This window comes from Sugiyamaella lignohabitans, chromosome B, assembly GCF_001640025.1.
Source record: "Sugiyamaella lignohabitans strain CBS 10342 chromosome B, complete sequence".
Taxonomy (NCBI): domain Eukaryota; kingdom Fungi; phylum Ascomycota; class Dipodascomycetes; order Dipodascales; family Trichomonascaceae; genus Sugiyamaella; species Sugiyamaella lignohabitans.
The window spans coordinates 4,275,229-4,294,039 of record NC_031674.1 but is presented as its reverse complement, the minus strand read 5'-3'; the positions used below and the strand labels follow the sequence as shown (position 1 = coordinate 4,294,039).

At 43.4% G+C, this 18,811-nt stretch overlaps 9 protein-coding genes across 9 annotated transcripts; 4 read left to right on the top strand and 5 right to left on the bottom strand.

The window, feature by feature from the left end:
* Positions 1-1,540: 1,540 nt before the first annotated feature.
* JEM1 (Jem1p) lies at positions 1,541-3,151 on the bottom strand (the record flags this gene model as incomplete). The annotated part of the gene is made up of 1 exon (XM_018880484.1): positions 1,541-3,151. One exon carries the CDS (start codon positions 3,149-3,151, stop codon positions 1,541-1,543), a length of 1,611 nt encoding a protein of 536 aa, XP_018738299.1.
* A 433-nt stretch (positions 3,152-3,584) lies between these two features.
* SDS24 (Sds24p) lies at positions 3,585-5,039 on the bottom strand (the record flags this gene model as incomplete). The annotated part of the gene is made up of 1 exon (XM_018880483.1): positions 3,585-5,039. One exon carries the CDS (start codon positions 5,037-5,039, stop codon positions 3,585-3,587), a length of 1,455 nt encoding a protein of 484 aa, XP_018738298.1.
* Positions 5,040-6,377: 1,338 nt separating this feature from the next.
* On the top strand, positions 6,378-8,701 carry TMC1 (Tmc1p; the record flags this gene model as incomplete). The annotated part of the gene is made up of 3 exons (XM_018880482.1): positions 6,378-6,381; positions 7,889-7,911; positions 8,345-8,701. 3 exons carry the CDS (start codon positions 6,378-6,380, stop codon positions 8,699-8,701), a joined length of 384 nt encoding a protein of 127 aa, XP_018738297.1.
* A 304-nt stretch (positions 8,702-9,005) lies between these two features.
* Positions 9,006-10,085, bottom strand: AWJ20_3463 (uncharacterized protein; the record flags this gene model as incomplete). Its single annotated transcript, XM_018880481.1, has 1 exon — positions 9,006-10,085. The coding sequence occupies one exon, from the start codon at positions 10,083-10,085 to the stop codon at positions 9,006-9,008; it is 1,080 nt and encodes a 359-aa protein (XP_018738296.1).
* Positions 10,086-10,483: 398 nt separating this feature from the next.
* Positions 10,484-11,971, bottom strand: MET1 (uroporphyrinogen-III C-methyltransferase; the record flags this gene model as incomplete). Its single annotated transcript, XM_018880480.1, has 1 exon — positions 10,484-11,971. One exon carries the CDS (start codon positions 11,969-11,971, stop codon positions 10,484-10,486), a length of 1,488 nt encoding a protein of 495 aa, XP_018738295.1.
* A 518-nt stretch (positions 11,972-12,489) lies between these two features.
* On the top strand, positions 12,490-13,773 carry ETT1 (Ett1p; the record flags this gene model as incomplete). The annotated part of the gene is made up of 1 exon (XM_018880479.1): positions 12,490-13,773. The coding sequence occupies one exon, from the start codon at positions 12,490-12,492 to the stop codon at positions 13,771-13,773; it is 1,284 nt and encodes a 427-aa protein (XP_018738294.1).
* A 476-nt stretch (positions 13,774-14,249) lies between these two features.
* APE3 (Ape3p) lies at positions 14,250-15,809 on the top strand (the record flags this gene model as incomplete). Its single annotated transcript, XM_018880478.1, has 1 exon — positions 14,250-15,809. The coding sequence occupies one exon, from the start codon at positions 14,250-14,252 to the stop codon at positions 15,807-15,809; it is 1,560 nt and encodes a 519-aa protein (XP_018738293.1).
* Positions 15,810-16,306: 497 nt separating this feature from the next.
* BRL1 (Brl1p) lies at positions 16,307-17,365 on the top strand (the record flags this gene model as incomplete). The annotated part of the gene is made up of 1 exon (XM_018880476.1): positions 16,307-17,365. One exon carries the CDS (start codon positions 16,307-16,309, stop codon positions 17,363-17,365), a length of 1,059 nt encoding a protein of 352 aa, XP_018738292.1.
* A 298-nt stretch (positions 17,366-17,663) lies between these two features.
* Positions 17,664-18,587, bottom strand: MRP1 (mitochondrial 37S ribosomal protein MRP1; the record flags this gene model as incomplete). The annotated part of the gene is made up of 1 exon (XM_018880475.1): positions 17,664-18,587. The coding sequence occupies one exon, from the start codon at positions 18,585-18,587 to the stop codon at positions 17,664-17,666; it is 924 nt and encodes a 307-aa protein (XP_018738291.1).
* Positions 18,588-18,811: the final 224 nt, after the last annotated feature.

Below are 18,811 nucleotides of genomic sequence, written 5' to 3'. Positions count from 1 at the left end.
GGTGCATGTTCTTGACTGCTCCGATTTCTGTACCTACCATTTCATCCCGGCCGACAGCGGCTATAGGGGGTCAAACTGTCAAAAGAACCGCCCGCCACGAAAAACCTACACTTGTACATATGCACTGCAAAGCTGTTTGGTATCACTGGATCTAGGGTAGAATCTGGCTATCACTCGGGGGTCACTAGTGGCTATGCACTGTGTTTGAGAAGTCTCGGATGAACTAACAGTCGATGGTGCACGTTATTTATCACAAGATACAGACAACTGGATGTCAACTGGATATTATAGCAGGAGGTTATAGCAGTGGGATCGGACGTTACAGACTTCAACAGTTTTTCGGATAAATATCTCCGGACGTTAGACATCGCCATATTCGTGAACGTCTCGCTACGGGGCGCCATTTCCGCACCGACGCTTTTAAAAGTACTATTACCTCTACCACACGATATAGACTTAAAAAAATACCTTTCCACCTCTGGCAATCAAGGCATTACTAACTTGCGGGACTGAACCCAAATCCAGTAAAGCCGTTGACCAGCACCTTTACATCTGGATCGTCCTGTATGGAAGATGTGGACTACACTGCAGCAGACCTAGTTGGTTTTTTTTTCGTCATGTCGGATTTCCTACAGAATATCAATTTGAGATATATCATACGCCCTACATTTGCTCTTCGGACCCATTACTTGTAAATTTTGGCTTTGGTGGAGACCACCCATTTGCAGAAAAAGTAAGAGAACTAAAAAAAACAAACAAAATAGAAAAAAAAACAAGAATGAAGTATCACTGAGAAACAAAATACAGTATTATCATTACTGCAGTTGTACTGATCCAGAGACTGAAATAAACGTTAAACCATGAGCGTAATCGCCAGTCTCTGTAATCAACCAAAGCAATCAAACCTAAAGCGACGAGAGCCGCATTGTTTTCTTGGTTTTAGCTTTTACCTTAAAGTTTCCCCCTGCTTCGCTAGACACGAAGTCTATTACCAGCCGTTGATAGTCCTCTGATAACCGTAGTCCATCCGCCTTGTTAACTGGCGGCCATCATCTCACAGTCAAAGCCCCACATTAGCATCGCCAAAGTCAACAGTCGCCTTCAGTCAATCTGTGTGCAGGATCATCGACAGGATCATCGACAATCCTAATCATCGATGCTGTGTGTTGCACAGGCAATGCCATGCTATCCCGCATTTGCTCGTGTGACGCTAAAACTCTCATCCAGCCCGTCTTTTCGTGCATGTCTCCGGGTCAGCCGGGTCCGTGGTGCACATTCCAGTCGGGGTCTGGGTCTGCTTTCTGCTTGGTTGGCGCTTTCGGCGAATGGGTTGGAGCTCCACTGTAACCCCTGTGTTCCTAGGGCTCCTTTCACGACGTTCGTTCGACTCTTGAGGGTGTAGGATTGTTTCTAACTCCCTACGTAATAATCCGAGACATGGCCACGAACTATGCACGAACAGGAGCTGGGGCAGAGTCACAGCGGCCGGAGGCATGGCTGGGGTTTCGGCATAACATATAAATAAATAACTTTACATTGGCTAACGACTTTGGGCACGGAACTGCTGCTTCATAAATTGCTCTTGAAACGAGCCAAAGTCAAAACCACCTTGGAAATGCTGTTGATGGAACCCACCTGGTCCACCAGCCTGAAAATGGAAAGGCGTGCCCCTGAACGGGTTACCGCCTGGCCCGCCTGGGCCACCTCCGTTGGGGTCGTTTGGATCGTGGCCGTTGTCAAACTGTTGACGCTTTTCTTCGTCTGAAAGCACTTCATATGCTTCGTTAATATCCGCCATTTTCCGCTCTACCTCTTCGGCTGTCATTTGTCCTCTGTACTTATCGGGGTGGAATTGTTTGGTGAGTCCACGGTACGCTTTCTTGATCTCCTTATCATCAGCAGTCCGTGAAACACCGAGCACTTTATAATAATCTTTTTCTTTAGCACGACGAGCAAGAATCTGTGCTTCCCGTAGCTTACTAGCCACTTTGTGGTCTTGGATACCAGTACTTTGCTGGAAGTCGTGTAGTATCTGAGCGGCTATGTCAAAGTTATCTTTATCCATCTCCACACTCGCTTGATATAGCACAGCTGTAGCAAACGTTCTGTCATTTTCAAATGCAATTTTACAGTACTCTTGACCCTGTTTGGATTTGAAATCCTTGGTATTGTAGTATGCTTCGCATAGTATTTGTTGAAGATCACGGAGTAGACCAGAATTTTCACCAGTCGTACCAACTTCTTTTAGATTGCTCAGGACATCCTTTTCGATATCCTTGTAAACGTTTTGTTGATCTAACGTCGTCTTTACTTCCTTCCACACTTCGTGCTCTGCGACTTTCTTAGCTAAGGAGTCTTTCGAATACTTGGATATCTTCTTTTCGATCTTCTTAATTTGTCGGTGGACTTTTAAACATGCCGCGCAATCTGGATCATACTGTAAGCAGCGACGCAGGGTTTGCATGGCACTATCATACTCATGGAAGCTGTAATAATAGATTTTCACCGCTGTCACAAATGATTCAGGATTAGATGGTGTCAAGCTCTGGACATGACTCAGATCCACTAGAGCCTCTCGCATATCGTTATGACTGATACGACATTTCGCACGGAGCTTACGCATTTCCAAGCTGTTTGGCGATACAGCTAATGCCTCTGAAGCATGGGCAATACAACCTTCGATATCTCCTTTCTTTTCAGCTTTGAGTGCTTGTTGCAATGAATTACTGTAAATAGCAGCGCTCTCAATAATATTTTGGGCGGTTATAGCTTTCAGACCTTTCGCATCATCCAGAGCAGATTCTATTCTGCCAAACTTGAGGTTTATTTTAGCCCGTTGGTTCAATGCACTTTCAAACTTAGGTCCTATCTCTAAAGCTCTATCAAAGTCTTTTAATGCTTGAAGGTCCCTTCCAAGAGAAAGCAAGGCTGCCCCTCTTTTGAACAGATATAAATAATTTTCTGGATCAATCCTGACAGCAGAGTCATAATGTTCCAAAGCTCCCGACACATCTCCCGTTGAGAGCAGAGAATCGCCTTTAGAAACGAATCCGGTAGCAGGTTCCATCAAACTTTCTGCCGAAATTCCACTGATAGCTAACAGCGCTACCAAGGACGTTGCGGCACCAGCACTCCATTTGAAGAACTTCATATTTTCTCGTCAATAGAGGGAATGTGTAGTTGCCAGTACTATCTAGATCATTCAAACTGGCATGCTTTAATGACACGCGGCTCTACATACATGCCACCATAGAGATTAGAAGATTAGAGATTAGATGGCTATCAGATGTTAGGGTTAGACTTCGAGAAAGTGAGTGTGACAGTGGGGTTGCCTCTATCTGATAACTGGGAATTGTCACTCGGTAGGTAGATTTCCCGAAAAATTTAGAACTGCTAAAGAATTTCCTGTCGTCACTGTCTGTCCGGGCTTGGATTGCGATATAGCGCAACACTTATCCGACATAGTGGTAGACCAAGCTTGCGGGGATAAGCAGGTCTAGCGATGCTAGCGAGTGATGATACACTCCCAAGCTTATATTGTAACGTAACAGAGTATGTAATAAAAATAGAATGTAAAGATAGTGCTATCTGCGATCTATGGAAAGACTCCGCTTAAAGGCATCTACGGAGCTCTGAGTGCGGACGGATGAGGATGAACTACGACGACGTTGACGCCGAGCATTATTTGGATCAAGGTATTCTTTGCCCGCATGTTTTGCAAAAAGGTAGAGAATGTCAGTCAAAGATACAACGCCGGTCAGATGACCCTCAGTAACTGCTCCTGGCGAATCAGTAGACGATGGGTTTGATGGTTGCACTATCCATAGCCGATGTGCTCTGGTGGCAACCATCTTCGCAAGTGTACGGCCAAGAGTCGACGATTGAGTAACATAGAATACTGGGAATGAATCTTTACCATCTTGTAAACCACGCTTGCTTAAAATAACATTGAGAAATTGCTTGCAGCTTGAACGAAGTAAAGGTGATTGAGAATACTTAGTCAAAAGTCTCACATCCACAATTGAGATGTTCCCCAGCAAGTTCTTGTTATTATCAACCACAGCCAAAGACGAGACTCCTTCATTATGCATTTTTTGTAGCGCGTGGATAACGGGCTCTTCGCCGTTGATTGATAATACATTAGTTGATCCAACATGGAGCTCACTTAGAGGTTTTTGGAACAGGGGTTCAAGCGACTTGAAGAGTCTACCATTTTCCCAAATGTACCTAATCAAACGTCGTTGGGACACAATACCGATAATATCACTTGGAGTAGCTGGATCGCTTACTGCAATGCGATGTACACCATTGCCAAGAATCTCAACAACTGTGGACAGCGTCGAGTTGGATGGAATAACAACGTAAGGATCCTTAATCCCTAATTGTGATACAAATTTAACAGGTACTTCTTTTCCAGCTCTAGCATTTACAACCTTTTGCTCGACGTCAGGTGTCCTGTCAATTGGCTCGATGTGCCCTAATACTAGTAATAGATAAGCATTCAAATCAGCATAGTCGAATGTGTGTGTAATGGTGTTTCCGTCGCGAATAGGAACTGAAGTAAGGTCGTGTTCGTCTAAAGTCTCAAATGCCTGTTCGACCGACGCTGTTGAATCGACAACTATAAGTTTTTCCTTTTGAACAAGTTCAGATAGAGGGACTTCTTGCCAATCCCTTGATATCTGGGAGCCTGCACTGTTAACAGGCGGGAAAGCTGCAATGTGCGGAGTAACACTACCAGTGCTAGCATCATCACTACTTCGAGAAGCAGAGCTGGCTCTTCTTGAATGATGACTACTAGAATCTGTAATACTAGTAGTGATTAATGGAGGTGGAGTTGATAAGAGATCGGCGATTGAAGGTTGTCTCAACGGAGAAGTCGCAGCACCACCTATCGGCGAGGTAGCAGCACCACCACCACTACCAGGACTCAATTGAGATGTACTCAATCGTGGAGATCGAGGAATTGCAACCTCAATGGGAGCAGTAGCTGCCAACGAGGGGTGACCACTTTTTGGGGAATTGTCTGAAGATGCCATTGTGCTTTGTGCTTTTTGTAGGCAATGATTTTTTTTGTTCGCGCTTTTAATTTGGGCTTTCTATGACAAATAAAGATCGAAAATGATTGGGCAATTGTATTGTATCTCTGTACCAGTCAGTGTAATTACTGCAAGCCTGCTAGCAGCAATTGTTGAACCCTGAAGAAATTGATGATTAGTACTGATTGATGGTAACCAAACGTATAGCAAGCAATCGACGAGAAACACAACTTGCAGTCTGCAATCGAAAACCTGTTCGTTATCAGTAAACTCCTGGTGACCAAAACTTAATAGACGGTGTTTGGTTGTCACAATAAACTGATTGAATTCAGTCCAGTTGAAAATCAAACTGTCAAGGTGAAGTGCTGCTTTGTTACGTTTTCGTACTTAGTAGACGTTATATACAAAGCTAATCGCTTGTTCAAACCAATCGAATTATCAAACAATGGTTAAATCTAAATGAGATAGCTCGTGTATCTCTTTCAAACTGTCAATTGATGTTTTTGCGTTGATGGTAACCGATGATATGGTTTCTGTGATGTTTGGAGTCAGAATAATAACTTGCAGTATCTGAACAAAAAAGGTGGAGAAATCTTACTTCCCAGCCATCTCCCGTCGCAGCGGGCCCTCTACTTATCTCGGTAGTCCTCACCCTCGCCTCTATCACCCCATCTGCACGCTCTGGGCCACATGAGCAACCCTTTCCCTTACGAGCCTCAGGCTCTGTGGCGTGTTAGCATCTAAAGGGCTATTGTACCCGTGAACATCAGTTGGCAGATAACGAAGAGCTGCGTTAGATGAGGCGACGACTCCCTTCCCAGATTTTAGCTCGGATAGGTAATAACTATTTTGGATTATTTGACATGATGTCGGTGGATCAAAAGCCAACATTATGCCAACGAGACTGCTCCTGCTGCCGCTGCACTAGAGCACTAGACAGGGCTAGACTCAAGCCGCGGACTGCACAACATATCGGATATGGTATATGCATGGAACGTTCTACGACTTGCCTCAGATAGTAGTACATTTGTCAATCAATTAAAAAGGGGGACTATGCGAACCCAGCAACGGCCCGCCGGAAGTCGGGTGATAAAATAGGATGGGCGTCGAGGCAATGCGATTTGAAGAGTCAACCTGGGATCCGACTACTCATACAGTCCAGCTGACTGGCTATCAATCTCATATGCCCAGAATTGACGGAATCAAGGACGGATGAACCTCCCAGGCACATCCGGCTAGTTTACGAACGAAAATGAAAACGAAAACGAGGCACTCACTGCACTAACCTGACTAGGCTCCAGATCCAGTAGCCGCTCCTCTGTCCCTTTCTCACAGCAGATGAGTATGACCAAAAGCCGAATAAACGACTCGAGCGGAGCCAGAGTAGCAAGGTGGTCTCAGACGAAGCCCAAGTTGCCGGAGGCAAGATCGCACTGCAAAACCACCCAGTGAGATCCCTGATCGCGACTAGAGCCGAATCTCAATAATAGCTGGTGATCATGGGTGCATCGAGGATCCGGCTGCATTTCCGCGTCAATCGCCGGTCAGGTGCCGCTGAGCTTCTCCATGTTCGGCGGATTCATGCAATTACAAGCACATATGAGGTGCACCCGTTCCATGGCCGAGCATGTCTGTTGCACATGCACCCTGTAATTAATCGAGTTCGTCAATAAACAAGCCATCATGCCGTGACTGGGCGTCCTGTCTCTGGCTTGTTCGGGCTTCGTGAAACACCAGGCCCTTGTAGTTGGTGAGAGCCACTATAAGCGACTGGGAAGGCTTGTCTCCGGTCTCCACATTCAACTACTACTCATTCTTGTCAAAAGAATAATAAGTCTTATTGTTGATAAGTGTAGTTTAGGATGGATCCCTAGGTATTTATCAGATACGTAAAGTTCTACTAACGTTTTGAGGTCTGCCCCTATGGTTGTTGCTTGCTGCTTCCTGCTTGTTGCGGCCCCCCTGTTCTTGAGCAACTGCAACACACATCATGCCATGCCATGCCATGCCTATTCTGATGCATACCACTATAGTTGCTGGTTGAACTGGCTGTTTCCCGGCCGGCTCTCGATCTATTGTGAGCATCACAGTGATTTTGGAACATAAAGCTTAATATAACATAACATAACCTAACATTACCAAACATTACCAAACATATGCTGGCCGTAGATATAATCCCTTACTAAGTACCGTTTTTCCCACACGCATGGAGGCTTGTTTACTGCTCCTCGCCTTGACCCTCCTACCTGACCCAGCTTATGTACGGCGTCTCAAGCATCAAATCACGGAACTGGCCCTTCGTAGCCAAATAGATCGGGTGCAACCGATAAGCCATATAATCATGGATCATGGATACTGGACCCTGGCTATGACTCTAACTAGACTCTAATATATATTTGATCGTGATCCTACTGCCCGATATGTGCCCATTAATCATACCATACTGGTCTTGGTATTACACTATTATCGGAGCTGCCAAATCTCTGTCAGTGGTTATTGCTAGCCCATCCAGCTGCTCGTTGCTTTTTTGTTTGTGTCAATTGCATATAAAGTGCATGGTCACACTACACTCAAACGGTTAATCTATTTGGTCTATTGATAGCACTAGCGGGTGCACCATATATGCAGTGCTGCACTACGCCCCCTCACCCACAACAAGCTGATAAGGGAACTCCCAGTCGTTCGGAACTTGACTACCTAACTACAACTTTGTTTGACTCTTAATTTACGACAGCTTACTTTGAGAACAACTTGCTACTTGTGTCACGACCACCAGCCCAACAAGTTAAACAACTGTGGCTTACTTTCTTGAATAGTCATACGTCTTGAATTCTATTAACTTCTGCTAGCCTCTTTTAATACTCCTGACACCGCACCCTCCGATTACTGTACTTGCTTACACACTTCTTTTCGAAAGTACACCCATAACATCCGTCTCCACCATGTCCAATATCCAGCTATCCATTAAATCTGCGTCTGGTTCTTGTAAGTTATGAACACAACAACTGTTGTCTGAAGAAGGGAAAGTAGAAAAATTCATGTTGCCACATCTGTTCTTGTCGTTTGCTGTACACATGGTATAACCTGCCGTCTGGTAACCATGCCGCTACTCAAGCAGGCCATAATTTCCTCCTTCCCCCCCTCTCCGTTCTTCCCTAGATATTAAGTTCTTGTATTCTAATGACCTTTTAGTAACCACTCTGTCTGTAGAGCCAGGTAAGACGGTAGGAGACGTCAAGAAGCTCATTTTTGAGAGAAACCCTCTTCTTACTAAAGATTCGTCTGTGGCACTTGTCTATGATAAGACATCTTTGGACGACGATAACAAGACTTTGGACGACTACCATATTCCAACTAATTCCACCCTGTACTTTGCATCTTCACTGGACTCGCAGGCTTCTCTAGCATCGCCATCCCCAGCTCCTTCCACAGCGTCTAGCTCACCAGCGAAGAAGAGTAGGAAGCGCTGTACCTTTAAATCATGTATTTCCGCTCCTTTACGAGGCGTTGGCGACTGTGTGTTCTGTGAGGGCCATTTCTGCTCTAAACATAGACTTCTAGAACAACACGACTGTGTTGGGTTACAGAACTGTAAGCAGCAGCTCCATGAGCGCAATGCTGTCAAACTACATCAACAACAGACGGTCGCTAATAAGGTCTGATAGACAAGGTCCGAGATCGTTTCATTAATAGACGTAAATAGTTTCTCCCGTCTAATACTCTCCACTTTTTCAGTAATGCTTTCCTGATACATCACAATGTTCTCTATCCGTTTCTATTGAAATGCGCCTGTTGTTGATCCAGTCCTCTCTAGTCTTCATTCCTATAAGATTCAATTTATTTATTAATGTTTTAACAAAGTCTACATGTGACAAATTCTCTTTTATTTCTGGACCTGCCTCCGGCAGCTGGGGGTTTGCCTCTGATCTCCTGTCCTCTGTCAATGGTTGGATGATTGTGGCTGCGTTAGTTCTCAAGGCCATATTTCACTGCATCCAGGACATTGTCAAGGATGACAGTGGGCTTGGCTCCTTGGAGATCAGCACCATCTTGATAGACTCCTGTTCGTACCAAAACACTCCTCCATCCGTATCCATTGGCACCAAGAATGTCAGATGCCGGGTTATCGCCGACCATGTAAACTGTAGGAGCGGAGATTTTTGCACTTATACTCGAGATGTTTTGATTTTCCTTAAACTTCTTTACCAGAAGGTTGTGAGCATAGTCGTATGTCTCTTTAAATGGCTTACCGATAACAACACTCTCCAATTTATAGCCCTCCGTAGTTGTTTCATAAAGGGTATCAATTGTAGCTTTGAAGGCTCCCTGCCCGAATCTAGCTATTGGATAATCGTTAGACCATAATAGATCTTTGTTAGAAAAGTGAATAGGGATTGATGGTCTGGATGTATGGGTTTTGCGTCGTGTGCCAAGGACGCCATTCTCTGATAGTAACAAATCTAAAATGATTTGAATCTCAGTACCCATGTCACGCGGGTCGTTAAATACCAGAATAGCGTCAAATGGTTCTCCGTCATCAACATTGATCGATGGATCCGCCCATTGTTCTATCTCTTCTCTTCTATATCTGTGAAATGGCCATATGCTTGGATGCTTGCGAATTATATCAGCGCCAATTACTGGATTTTTAAATCCATATAACTTAGCAACTTTTCTACAGTCATCGCCATCTCCTCCAACAATCAATACCTTGCCTTTGTATAGATCCACAAGTCGTTTAAATGGTGTGTGGCTCTGCATGAACTGGTCCTCAGGGATATCTATTCCTCCCAGTCTTTGAGAAAGATCCTGAACACGCTCCCTTTCAGTTTTTCCACCTCCATTAGTAACCAAGACCCAAGGAACTTTTTCATTATTCAGCAACTGCAAAGCTTCTTGTGCTTGCGGTATAGTTTTTGATCCTTTTATGAGAACTCCGTCAATATCAAATGCGAAAGCAACGTTTTTGTTGTTGGCAGTCGTCAGGAACCGTCGGAATACTGGTGCACGTGAGACCGATTGACGAATAAGCCCACTGCCAAGCATAGTTGTCTATATGTCTACTCCACAGTGGATTTTTTCCAAAATTATCTATATATCTAAAATTGATCTATGTTGATGCCGGAGACTTAAGACCATCAAGACCGATAAAGCCTCTGCGTGGGGGTTTATCTTCGTGAGATCTGCAATCAGCTTGGACGCACCTAAAACGTGATCTCTTATATCGCACCACCAGTGCGCCAAAGTAGTATCAATTTAGGTGTTAAAAATTATGATATATCCAATAAAAAGCTTGATACACGCTCTAAATGAGAGCATTCAATCTTTTACAGACCCGGAGAGAGTTCTTTGGGACAAAGCAACTGCGCTATTGATCACAAGATCCATAGTTGGCTCATCTAATTGTCATTAATCATAAAAAATACAAAATACAAAATGCAAAATCATATACCTTCAGAGACCAGCCATTTCTGTTCGGAATCAGTTTGTGGGTAGGGTGTGATTACATCGCAAGCGAATCCCGTTACAAGTAGGCCAGGAGGACGAGAGCCATTAGCTTTAATGGCCTCGGCGACATGCTTGAGTCTGGTTCTAATAATACGTTGGTCAGGGCATGAAGCTCGTTCAACTACAGCACATGGGACGTTTTCGTTCCAATGTTTTTCTTTTATGAGGGCTTCTACTACTTGTTCAATACGATGTAATGACATCAAAAACACTGTAGTTCTTGAAGCAACCCATTCGGGTAAGTCTGGCAAAGTGCCACCACGGCCAGTACCAGTACATACCAAAAGTTGGTCCGCAACGTTCCTATGAGTGGCCGAGATACAGGCATATAAGGGAGCTGCAAGCGCTGAAGTGATGCCTGCGATTACAGTGGGAGTGAATCCATGGTCACGGAAAAAAATGAACTCTTCAGCTCCGCGTCCGAATATATAAGGGTCACCCTGTTTAAGACGTACCACATGTTTGCCTTGTTCAAGAGCTTCGAGACCAAGTTCAAGAAGCTCTTCTTGAGCGCGTTCTGCATTGCCGGGAAATTTCTTGGCAATATGAACGGGCGTTCTTCTAGGAATCAATTCCAAAACTTGTGAGGGCACCAGTTTGTCTGCAAGGATTATATCTGCGGTATTGATCTCTTTTAAAGCCGCTTTCGTAAGAAGATCCTCACTGCCTGGACCAGAACCGACAAGTGAAATTCTTCCTCGGCGAACAGATTCTTCCTCAGTATCTGTAACAGACTGTGTTCTGCCATATTCTCTTGACAGCTCTGAAGGATCTAGAGTTGCCAATTTCGAGAAAGGATAATATTCAACAATTTGAGACAACCAGCGAATTCTCTGCTTCTTCTTTTCCTCTATACTTTCTGCTTGACTCTCTAGTACCAGCTTATTGAAATCAGCGGCCTGGTCCGCATCATCGTCATGTTGGCCAACTGAAATGTCCACCTTGTCCTCCGCCTGGATTTGATACCTCAGTTCACCAACTCTTTTACAAATCTCACCCACATTTGGAGGAAGACTCTTAGTCACATGCCTTTTTATTCTATTGGCCAATCTACATCCTTTTCCACCAGTGGTGATGCCTAATTGGAAATCGCCTTCTGAATAAGTCGATAGAAGCGTGAAGCTACAAAGTTCAGGATGATCCGCTACATTTACGGGTACACGGTGCTTCTTGCAATAAGCTGCTATATCTCTCGCAAGATTTAAATCCTTCTCTCCAGTCGCAACGTACACTGAATCAACAATATTATCCACTTCTTGACGGCCCAACTCTAATATGCTTTTGATCTCGAAGTCAGCCACTGAGACCAATAATGGAGATGCACCTAAAGATTTTAATCGTTCATACCTTGACTGTGCCAATGGTGTATCCCCTACAACTAAAGCCACAGTGTTCTCAACACTATGGTTAATTAAAATGCCCATTATTATGCCAATAAAAATAATTTCATAATGACTCGGGAGCTCCCAATGGCGGTGAGCTTATATATGAGTTCGTCATCCACAGCGTCTGCATGAAGATCTTTTCTTATGCACAATTGTGGCTAATCTCATTTCACGTGATATGTCGATATAAAATGTGGCTTGAATGTGTGGCCAATGTGGCCGTGCTCGACGACTCTCTCCCGATAGTAAAGAGAGCACACGGATACATAATTGTCATATCACTAGTTTAAACTTAGTGGCTCTGATTCACAACCACACAGCTCCACGAATGTGATTTATGGGTTCTCCTATTAGATAGAATCATTAATTTAGTCTGACTCTGTCTAGTGAATAAATATGGCTATGCAAAAATGACTTTAGTTCAGATTGACAGTTTGAGACATAAGTCCGAATAGATGGCTCACCAGCCTTAGGCGGTATGCATTATCTGATCACCAGTTTTTCCACACCGTGCATCTGTGCAAAGCTCTGGAAAATTTGTGTGAGTATTCTGCAAAATGCCGTCTAAAAGGCCTCAGGGTCTAAACAAAGCAGCTAAGAATAAGAAACAGAAAGTAGCCCCAAATGAAAATAACGGTCCGGAAAAGGACCAGACACCCGATTTTACCATTGCCCTTGAAGATGAGGTTGACCCTGACGATGAACTAGCTCAATTGTACGGGCTTTATGAGACTTATAGGGAGTCCTCGAAAGATTCTCCGAAGCTGTTATATGGACTAGTTCATGAATGTGATAGACTACTTCGAAACTCAACAGAAAAGCTTCCGTCACGCTTTCATAATATCTATGCTATCTCTTTGTTAGACTTGGCAAAGTTTGTTGAAACCGAGGACGATCAACCTAAGAAAAAGTCTGGCAATAACGGGGAATCATGTGCTGATTTTATTCTTGCTGCGATTGAAAGAGCTAGCATTGGAATTGAGGAATCATCCGACAGCATTGCTGATTTGTACTTTACGCTGTCACGAGCTAAGCTCGCCCTTGTCGATGAGAAATTGAAGAATTCTCCTTCAGAAAGCAGGTATGATGAAGCTATAAATATTTTGCCAGAGCTTAAGGAAGCAGTATCAGATTTTGAAACGGCTGAGAAGTTCTTACTTGAGTCCGGGAAAAGCTTTTTAGATTTTTCTAAAGACCAGCTGGGAGCTGTGGAGGACCTGTTGCAAATAGTTGACGGCTTCATTGCTTTAGAGGACGAAAATGAGGCTGAGAGTGACCCCGCGGCTTCGACGGAAAATATAGAGCGGGGTAGGCTTCGAAGTTTAAATGACAAATATTTGGAATGGAGTAAGGATAGGTACCAAAGGATTCTTGAAACCAGTGTTGAATCAAAAGGAAAGAACAAAGATCCTAACGGTTCGAGTGTATCAGTTGTACTTTGGGCAAATAGAGGTATGGGGCAGTACTACTTAGCTTTAGCTGCTCCATTACTTGCAAAACTAGACGATGGTGCAGATGAGGACGAGGACGAGGACGATAGTGAAGATGAGGATGAAGATGAAGATGATAACGACGAATCTATAGCTCTCTCACCAGAAGAGTTACAATCTGCAAAAGATCTGGTGCAAAAGGCAGTAGATTATCTCTTCAAAGCCGAATCTGACGACGATCCTGAAACGTATACTGTCGTAGCTGAAGCTCTGATATCTTTAGCGAATTTATTTGAGGTCGAGAGTGATGATCAAAGACGATTATATTCTCAAGCAGTTCTTCGTCTTAGGAAAGCTCAGCGCCTGGGCTTTGGCAGTTACCAGGAACTTATTGCTGATCTTGAAGACTGAACGTAGTATATAGCTATTTGTATATTTATTTTGCAAAAGTGCTGGATGCTTGTTAGACTAGACTGCAAACAGCTAATTATCAGATGCAAGTCAATTTAAAACTGTTCCACCATAGTCTCCATAGTCTGGTAAAACTCAATGACGTTATAGCTATATAAGCTAATTTCATGATATATGTGGATATATCTACCATAGTATGTTAATCTAGTTCCTGTATCTTTCGAATGTGGTCGCATTCCGAATTCGATATCTCGCGTGCATCTATGTTATCTAATCTTTTAGCGCCGTTCCGATCGACCAAAACCCGACCATGGTTGGATCAGATTTGCCCGTGCTTTCATGATAAAGCACAGTTGGGACCAGCCATCTTCGGCCGTTTATAAATATACGTTTTTTCCCATATTCCATAGTGTTGGCACGAATTTGTTGACAAAGCTGCTTGGAACAACAATTTATCGTATCAAAATTGATCTACAATGAAGACTACTTTAGGTTTGGGTGGGAGCCTAGGTGTTTTACTGGCTATGGTCGAGGTCACTTCGGCGCTGACTCTTCCTGTTAAAGGTGATTTCAATCAATTTGTTCTCGACGCCAAACAAGTTGTAGATACTGACTCCCTACAACAATATATTACTGAGAAAGGGTTGTCCAAGAGGGCCGCTGAACTTTACGAAATTGCCAAAGAAAGTGAAGCTGAATATCACCACCCCACTAGAGTCATAGGATCGAAGGGTCACAACGGCACCATTGACTATATTTTAAACAGCTTAGAAGAATTCGGTAGAGATTATTATGATGTTTCTTTACAAGCATTCAGTGCGATTAGTGGATCGCTCTTTTCGTCATCTTTGACTATCGATGGGAAAAATATTTCTGAGGCATCTGCCCTCTACATGAGCCCTCCTACCCCTGATAAGAAACCAGTCACGGCTCATTTGGCTATTTCTAGTAATGATGGTTGCAAGCCATCTGACTTTGGCCCTGAGGTCAACGGTTCAATCGTCCTCATCCAACGCGGAAATTGCCCGTTTGGAGATAAATCAGAGCTTGCTGGCTTAGCTGGTGCTGTTGCAGCTATTATTTATAATAATGTTGATGGGGATAATATCCCCGGTACCTTAGGAACTCCTCTTGGTCATGAAGTTCCAACCATGGGCCTCTCCAAGAAGCTGGGTGATCATTTTGTGGAGAAGGTAAAACATAGCTCTCAGTCTTTGAATGCTACTATCGTTGTTGATTCTCAGATTGACATTGTTGATACTTTCAATGTCATTGCCGAGAGCAAGAGAGGTGATAAAGGAAATGTGGTCATGTTGGGCGCGCACTCTGACTCTGTTGCTGCTGGTCCAGGTATCAATGACGATGGTAGCGGGACTATTTCGTTACTTGAAGTAGCTCAAGCTTTAACTAATTTTGAGGTGAACAACGCAGTTCGTTTTGCTTGGTGGTCTGCTGAGGAGGAGGGCCTTTTAGGATCAGATCACTACGCTTCTAATTTGCCTGAATCTGAGAACCAAAAGATCCGACTTTTTATGGACTATGATATGATGGCTTCACCTAATTATGCTTATCAAATTTATAATGCGAATAACGAAGACCACCCATCTGGATCAGGTGACTTAAAACAAATGTATGTTGATTTTTATAAATCGCATGGTCTTAACTATACGTTCGAACCTTTTGATGGTCGTAGTGACTACGCTGGGTTCTTGGTTGCTGGAATTCCTTCTGGAGGTGTGGCTACTGGCGCCGAAGGGATTAAGACCACTGAAGAAGTTGCTCTTTTCGGCGGCAACGCATCAATTGCATATGACCCATGTTATCACCAGCTCTGTGATGACCTTTCTAATGTCGATTACGATGCTTGGGTTATCAACACCAAACTAATTGCACATTCAGTTGCTTCTTATGCCAAGTCTTTCGGCAGTTTCCCTGTTCGAGTTAAACCTGAGTATGGACAGGTTGGCGTTGCCAGCTCCAGTGTTTCACAGTCTGCTATGCAATTCCAATATCGCGGCCCTTATGCTATCTTTTAATTTCGTCTCTAGAACAGCTGTATAATTGTTAGCATTTAGCATTCAATATATAATCTTTTCTTCAAGTTAAGTTATAGCGGCTACCCCTGAGTGGGACGCGGCCATGCAACTCGAGGATCGCTAATATATTTCAGTGACATATACATGCATGTCTATTATTCTACCTTCTCTCGTATTGGATTCGAATGGAATATGAGTTCATACCATAGGCCCTATGAAAATGATCCATTTAACGTGGAAAGTATCAGGAGGTCGATACCTCAAGTCGATTTAGATGTACCGGTGCGATCCAGTCGACAGAAACAATGCACGGATCAAGATGTGTCCCTTTTAGCGCTGGATTCAATGAAAGGATCTATTCAAGAAGTCATATACACCACTCCTCAGAGGCTTCCTATATCTAATAATTTAGCTAACAGTAGCTCAACCAGTAAGTTGCAATAAATGTGGTCGCTTTATACCTGTGTCATCTGGCTAACTTTGTAGTTTTCAATGCAATGAGTGGTCTGTCTATAGATGATCCAACTCAACAATATGAACAAATGGACTCAGAAATGGCAGATGTATCTATGGAAGATGTAATTGACAATGATGTCGAAATGACCGACGTCTCTCACGGTATTGCAGAAAGCAATCTCACTGTATCCAAAGCTAGCAGTAGCTTAGAACAAACGAATAGGACGCCCAAAAAAAGTGTTGTCAGCTCTTTACTTTCACCCACAAGATTGGGCGCTGAGTTGGCGGCACCAGAAGTTGGCGCAGTGGTTTTGTTTGATCCCGAAAATAGAGGCAATATAGAAGACCAGAGTAATACTGTGACGAATGGTACTGCAATACAGAGCACCATTACTTCAGATGACTTCTCAACAGCAAGGGAAAGTGGTTCACATGTAAAATATCCAGGAGTCACCCGCAGAATTAATAAAAGCTCAGAAACAATGACACAAGCAACAGCAAAAGAAGAGTCTCCTGTACAATCTATGAATCTACAATCGAACTATGACATGCCAATTCCTACGCCTTCTTGGATATCCAATAACCACAACCTTCCGTACGTTATCAGCACTTACTTACAACTGTTTTTTAACATCTCTGTCCTATGCGTATTCTTATATCTAGCATCATCTACGGTTGTGTCATTTTGGAGAGATGTGGACAAAAAAATCAGTCTCCACTCGAGGACAGTCCTTAATGATATCAGTAGGTGCACTCGAGAATATTTTGAAAACGATTGTAGACCAGGACTTCGAGCGCCCGCTCTCGAAGAATTATGTACCCGACTAGAAATTTGTATGGACCAAGACCCTGAGGCCATCCATCGCCTGCCACTCAATGCCGAATTATTTGCGGAAATCATTAACAGCTTTATAGAGCCTTTCAGCTTTAGGTCGCTGTTTGTATCGGTATTTACAATCTTGGGTGTTGTATACATGTCTAATTTTGCATTTGGATTCCTCCGTGCTAGGACGTATTTCCATCCATCTTCCCCGGGCGCAGTGAAGAAAATTGGGCCATATGAATTCGTCCAGGGGGACAGCAGCAAGATCATGTATTAATGTGGGACTACCGGCCACTGTCAGGCTCATGATATATGCGTTTCACGCTATTATGCTACAAGTTTTTTTCACGCGTGATTTACCGCAGAGCATTTCGCCAATTGAAGCTCTATAAATAGAGCTCTTATTTATACTGTTGGACCTCAAAAAATCAATTGACCCTTCCAGCACATTGGATACACTATCAATATACTAGATTTCAATGAACCGAGATTTCGTGTGGTCTTATAGGATCCTCATAACATCTCTAACAATGTACAAAACTATTTACAATTTCATTACAAGAAACACATGCTATTTATTGGTACTTAGTACCATATTCTTGCTGTTTTGGAATTCTTTTCGAGACTCTGTCCCAATCAATGCAATCAAAAAGATTCTCTAAGAACTTCCTCTTACCAGCAACTCCATAGTCGGTAAGGTATACATGCTGCCAAGCGTTGAAGTTAAGAAGTGGCACATTCGAATTAACCTCAAAGGATGAATTGATTTGGCCAAATGACCGGGCTGAATTATGAGCAGCAGCCTCTGCGGTCTCCGTATTTCTGACATGTGATAGCGGAGTTCCTGAATTGTAGGTGTTTACAAGTCTTACATCCCAGTCGCTGAGCCATAGCAACCATACATAACCGTTTCCAAAAATCGAATCAGCACGGTTAATTAAAAGTTCCCTGAACGATACAGCTGTATCAAAAGAATGAGTAAGAAGATTTGACAAACGAGCCGCAGATGAATCAGGCGAACTTGAGGTACTACCAGAACTAGTGGTGCTAGAGGCAGCACTTATAAACGGACTGTTTATAACATGCGTGGAAATATCTACAAAGCTTTTATTCACCGGTCTGCCAATCTTGGCCTCAAGATTAACCGAGTCCTTCAAAGATTCGAAAAAAAACTCATTACTGTAAGCCTGAGAAGCATAGAAATTGATATCATGAAACTCCGGTAGATCAGCAGTTGCTCTCATGATTTGGAAAGGCGTACTGTCCTTCAAATATGTATCCTGGGTGCGTTTGTTGAGTTCATTGATAAGATACGCTTGATATTGAAACCAAGCTACCTCCAGGCCCTTTGGCGAGAGTAGGCCCGAGATACCCTTTTCGCGGTCTAAATGTGGCATCTCTGGAACAGTGTGTAAGGACCTGCCAGGACTTGAACGAACGATGGCCCATGTTGCTCTAATAGACGGTTGTCGCAAACCACCACGTATAGATGAGAGCATTTTTATCTATTGTTTTGGACTTCGAGATGAGTTTGATTCAAGTTTCAACAGTATAGGTGATTTCAAATTTCATTTTCCCTACCCTACTTAAGAGCCGCAATCATGCCGCAAATTATGGGGCTTGAGGCGTCACTAGTATCTCTACTATTAAAATATATATGAACCTTTTTCACCAGTGAACCAATTTTATAGTGGATTTGTTCCCAATATTTGAGCACATTGTT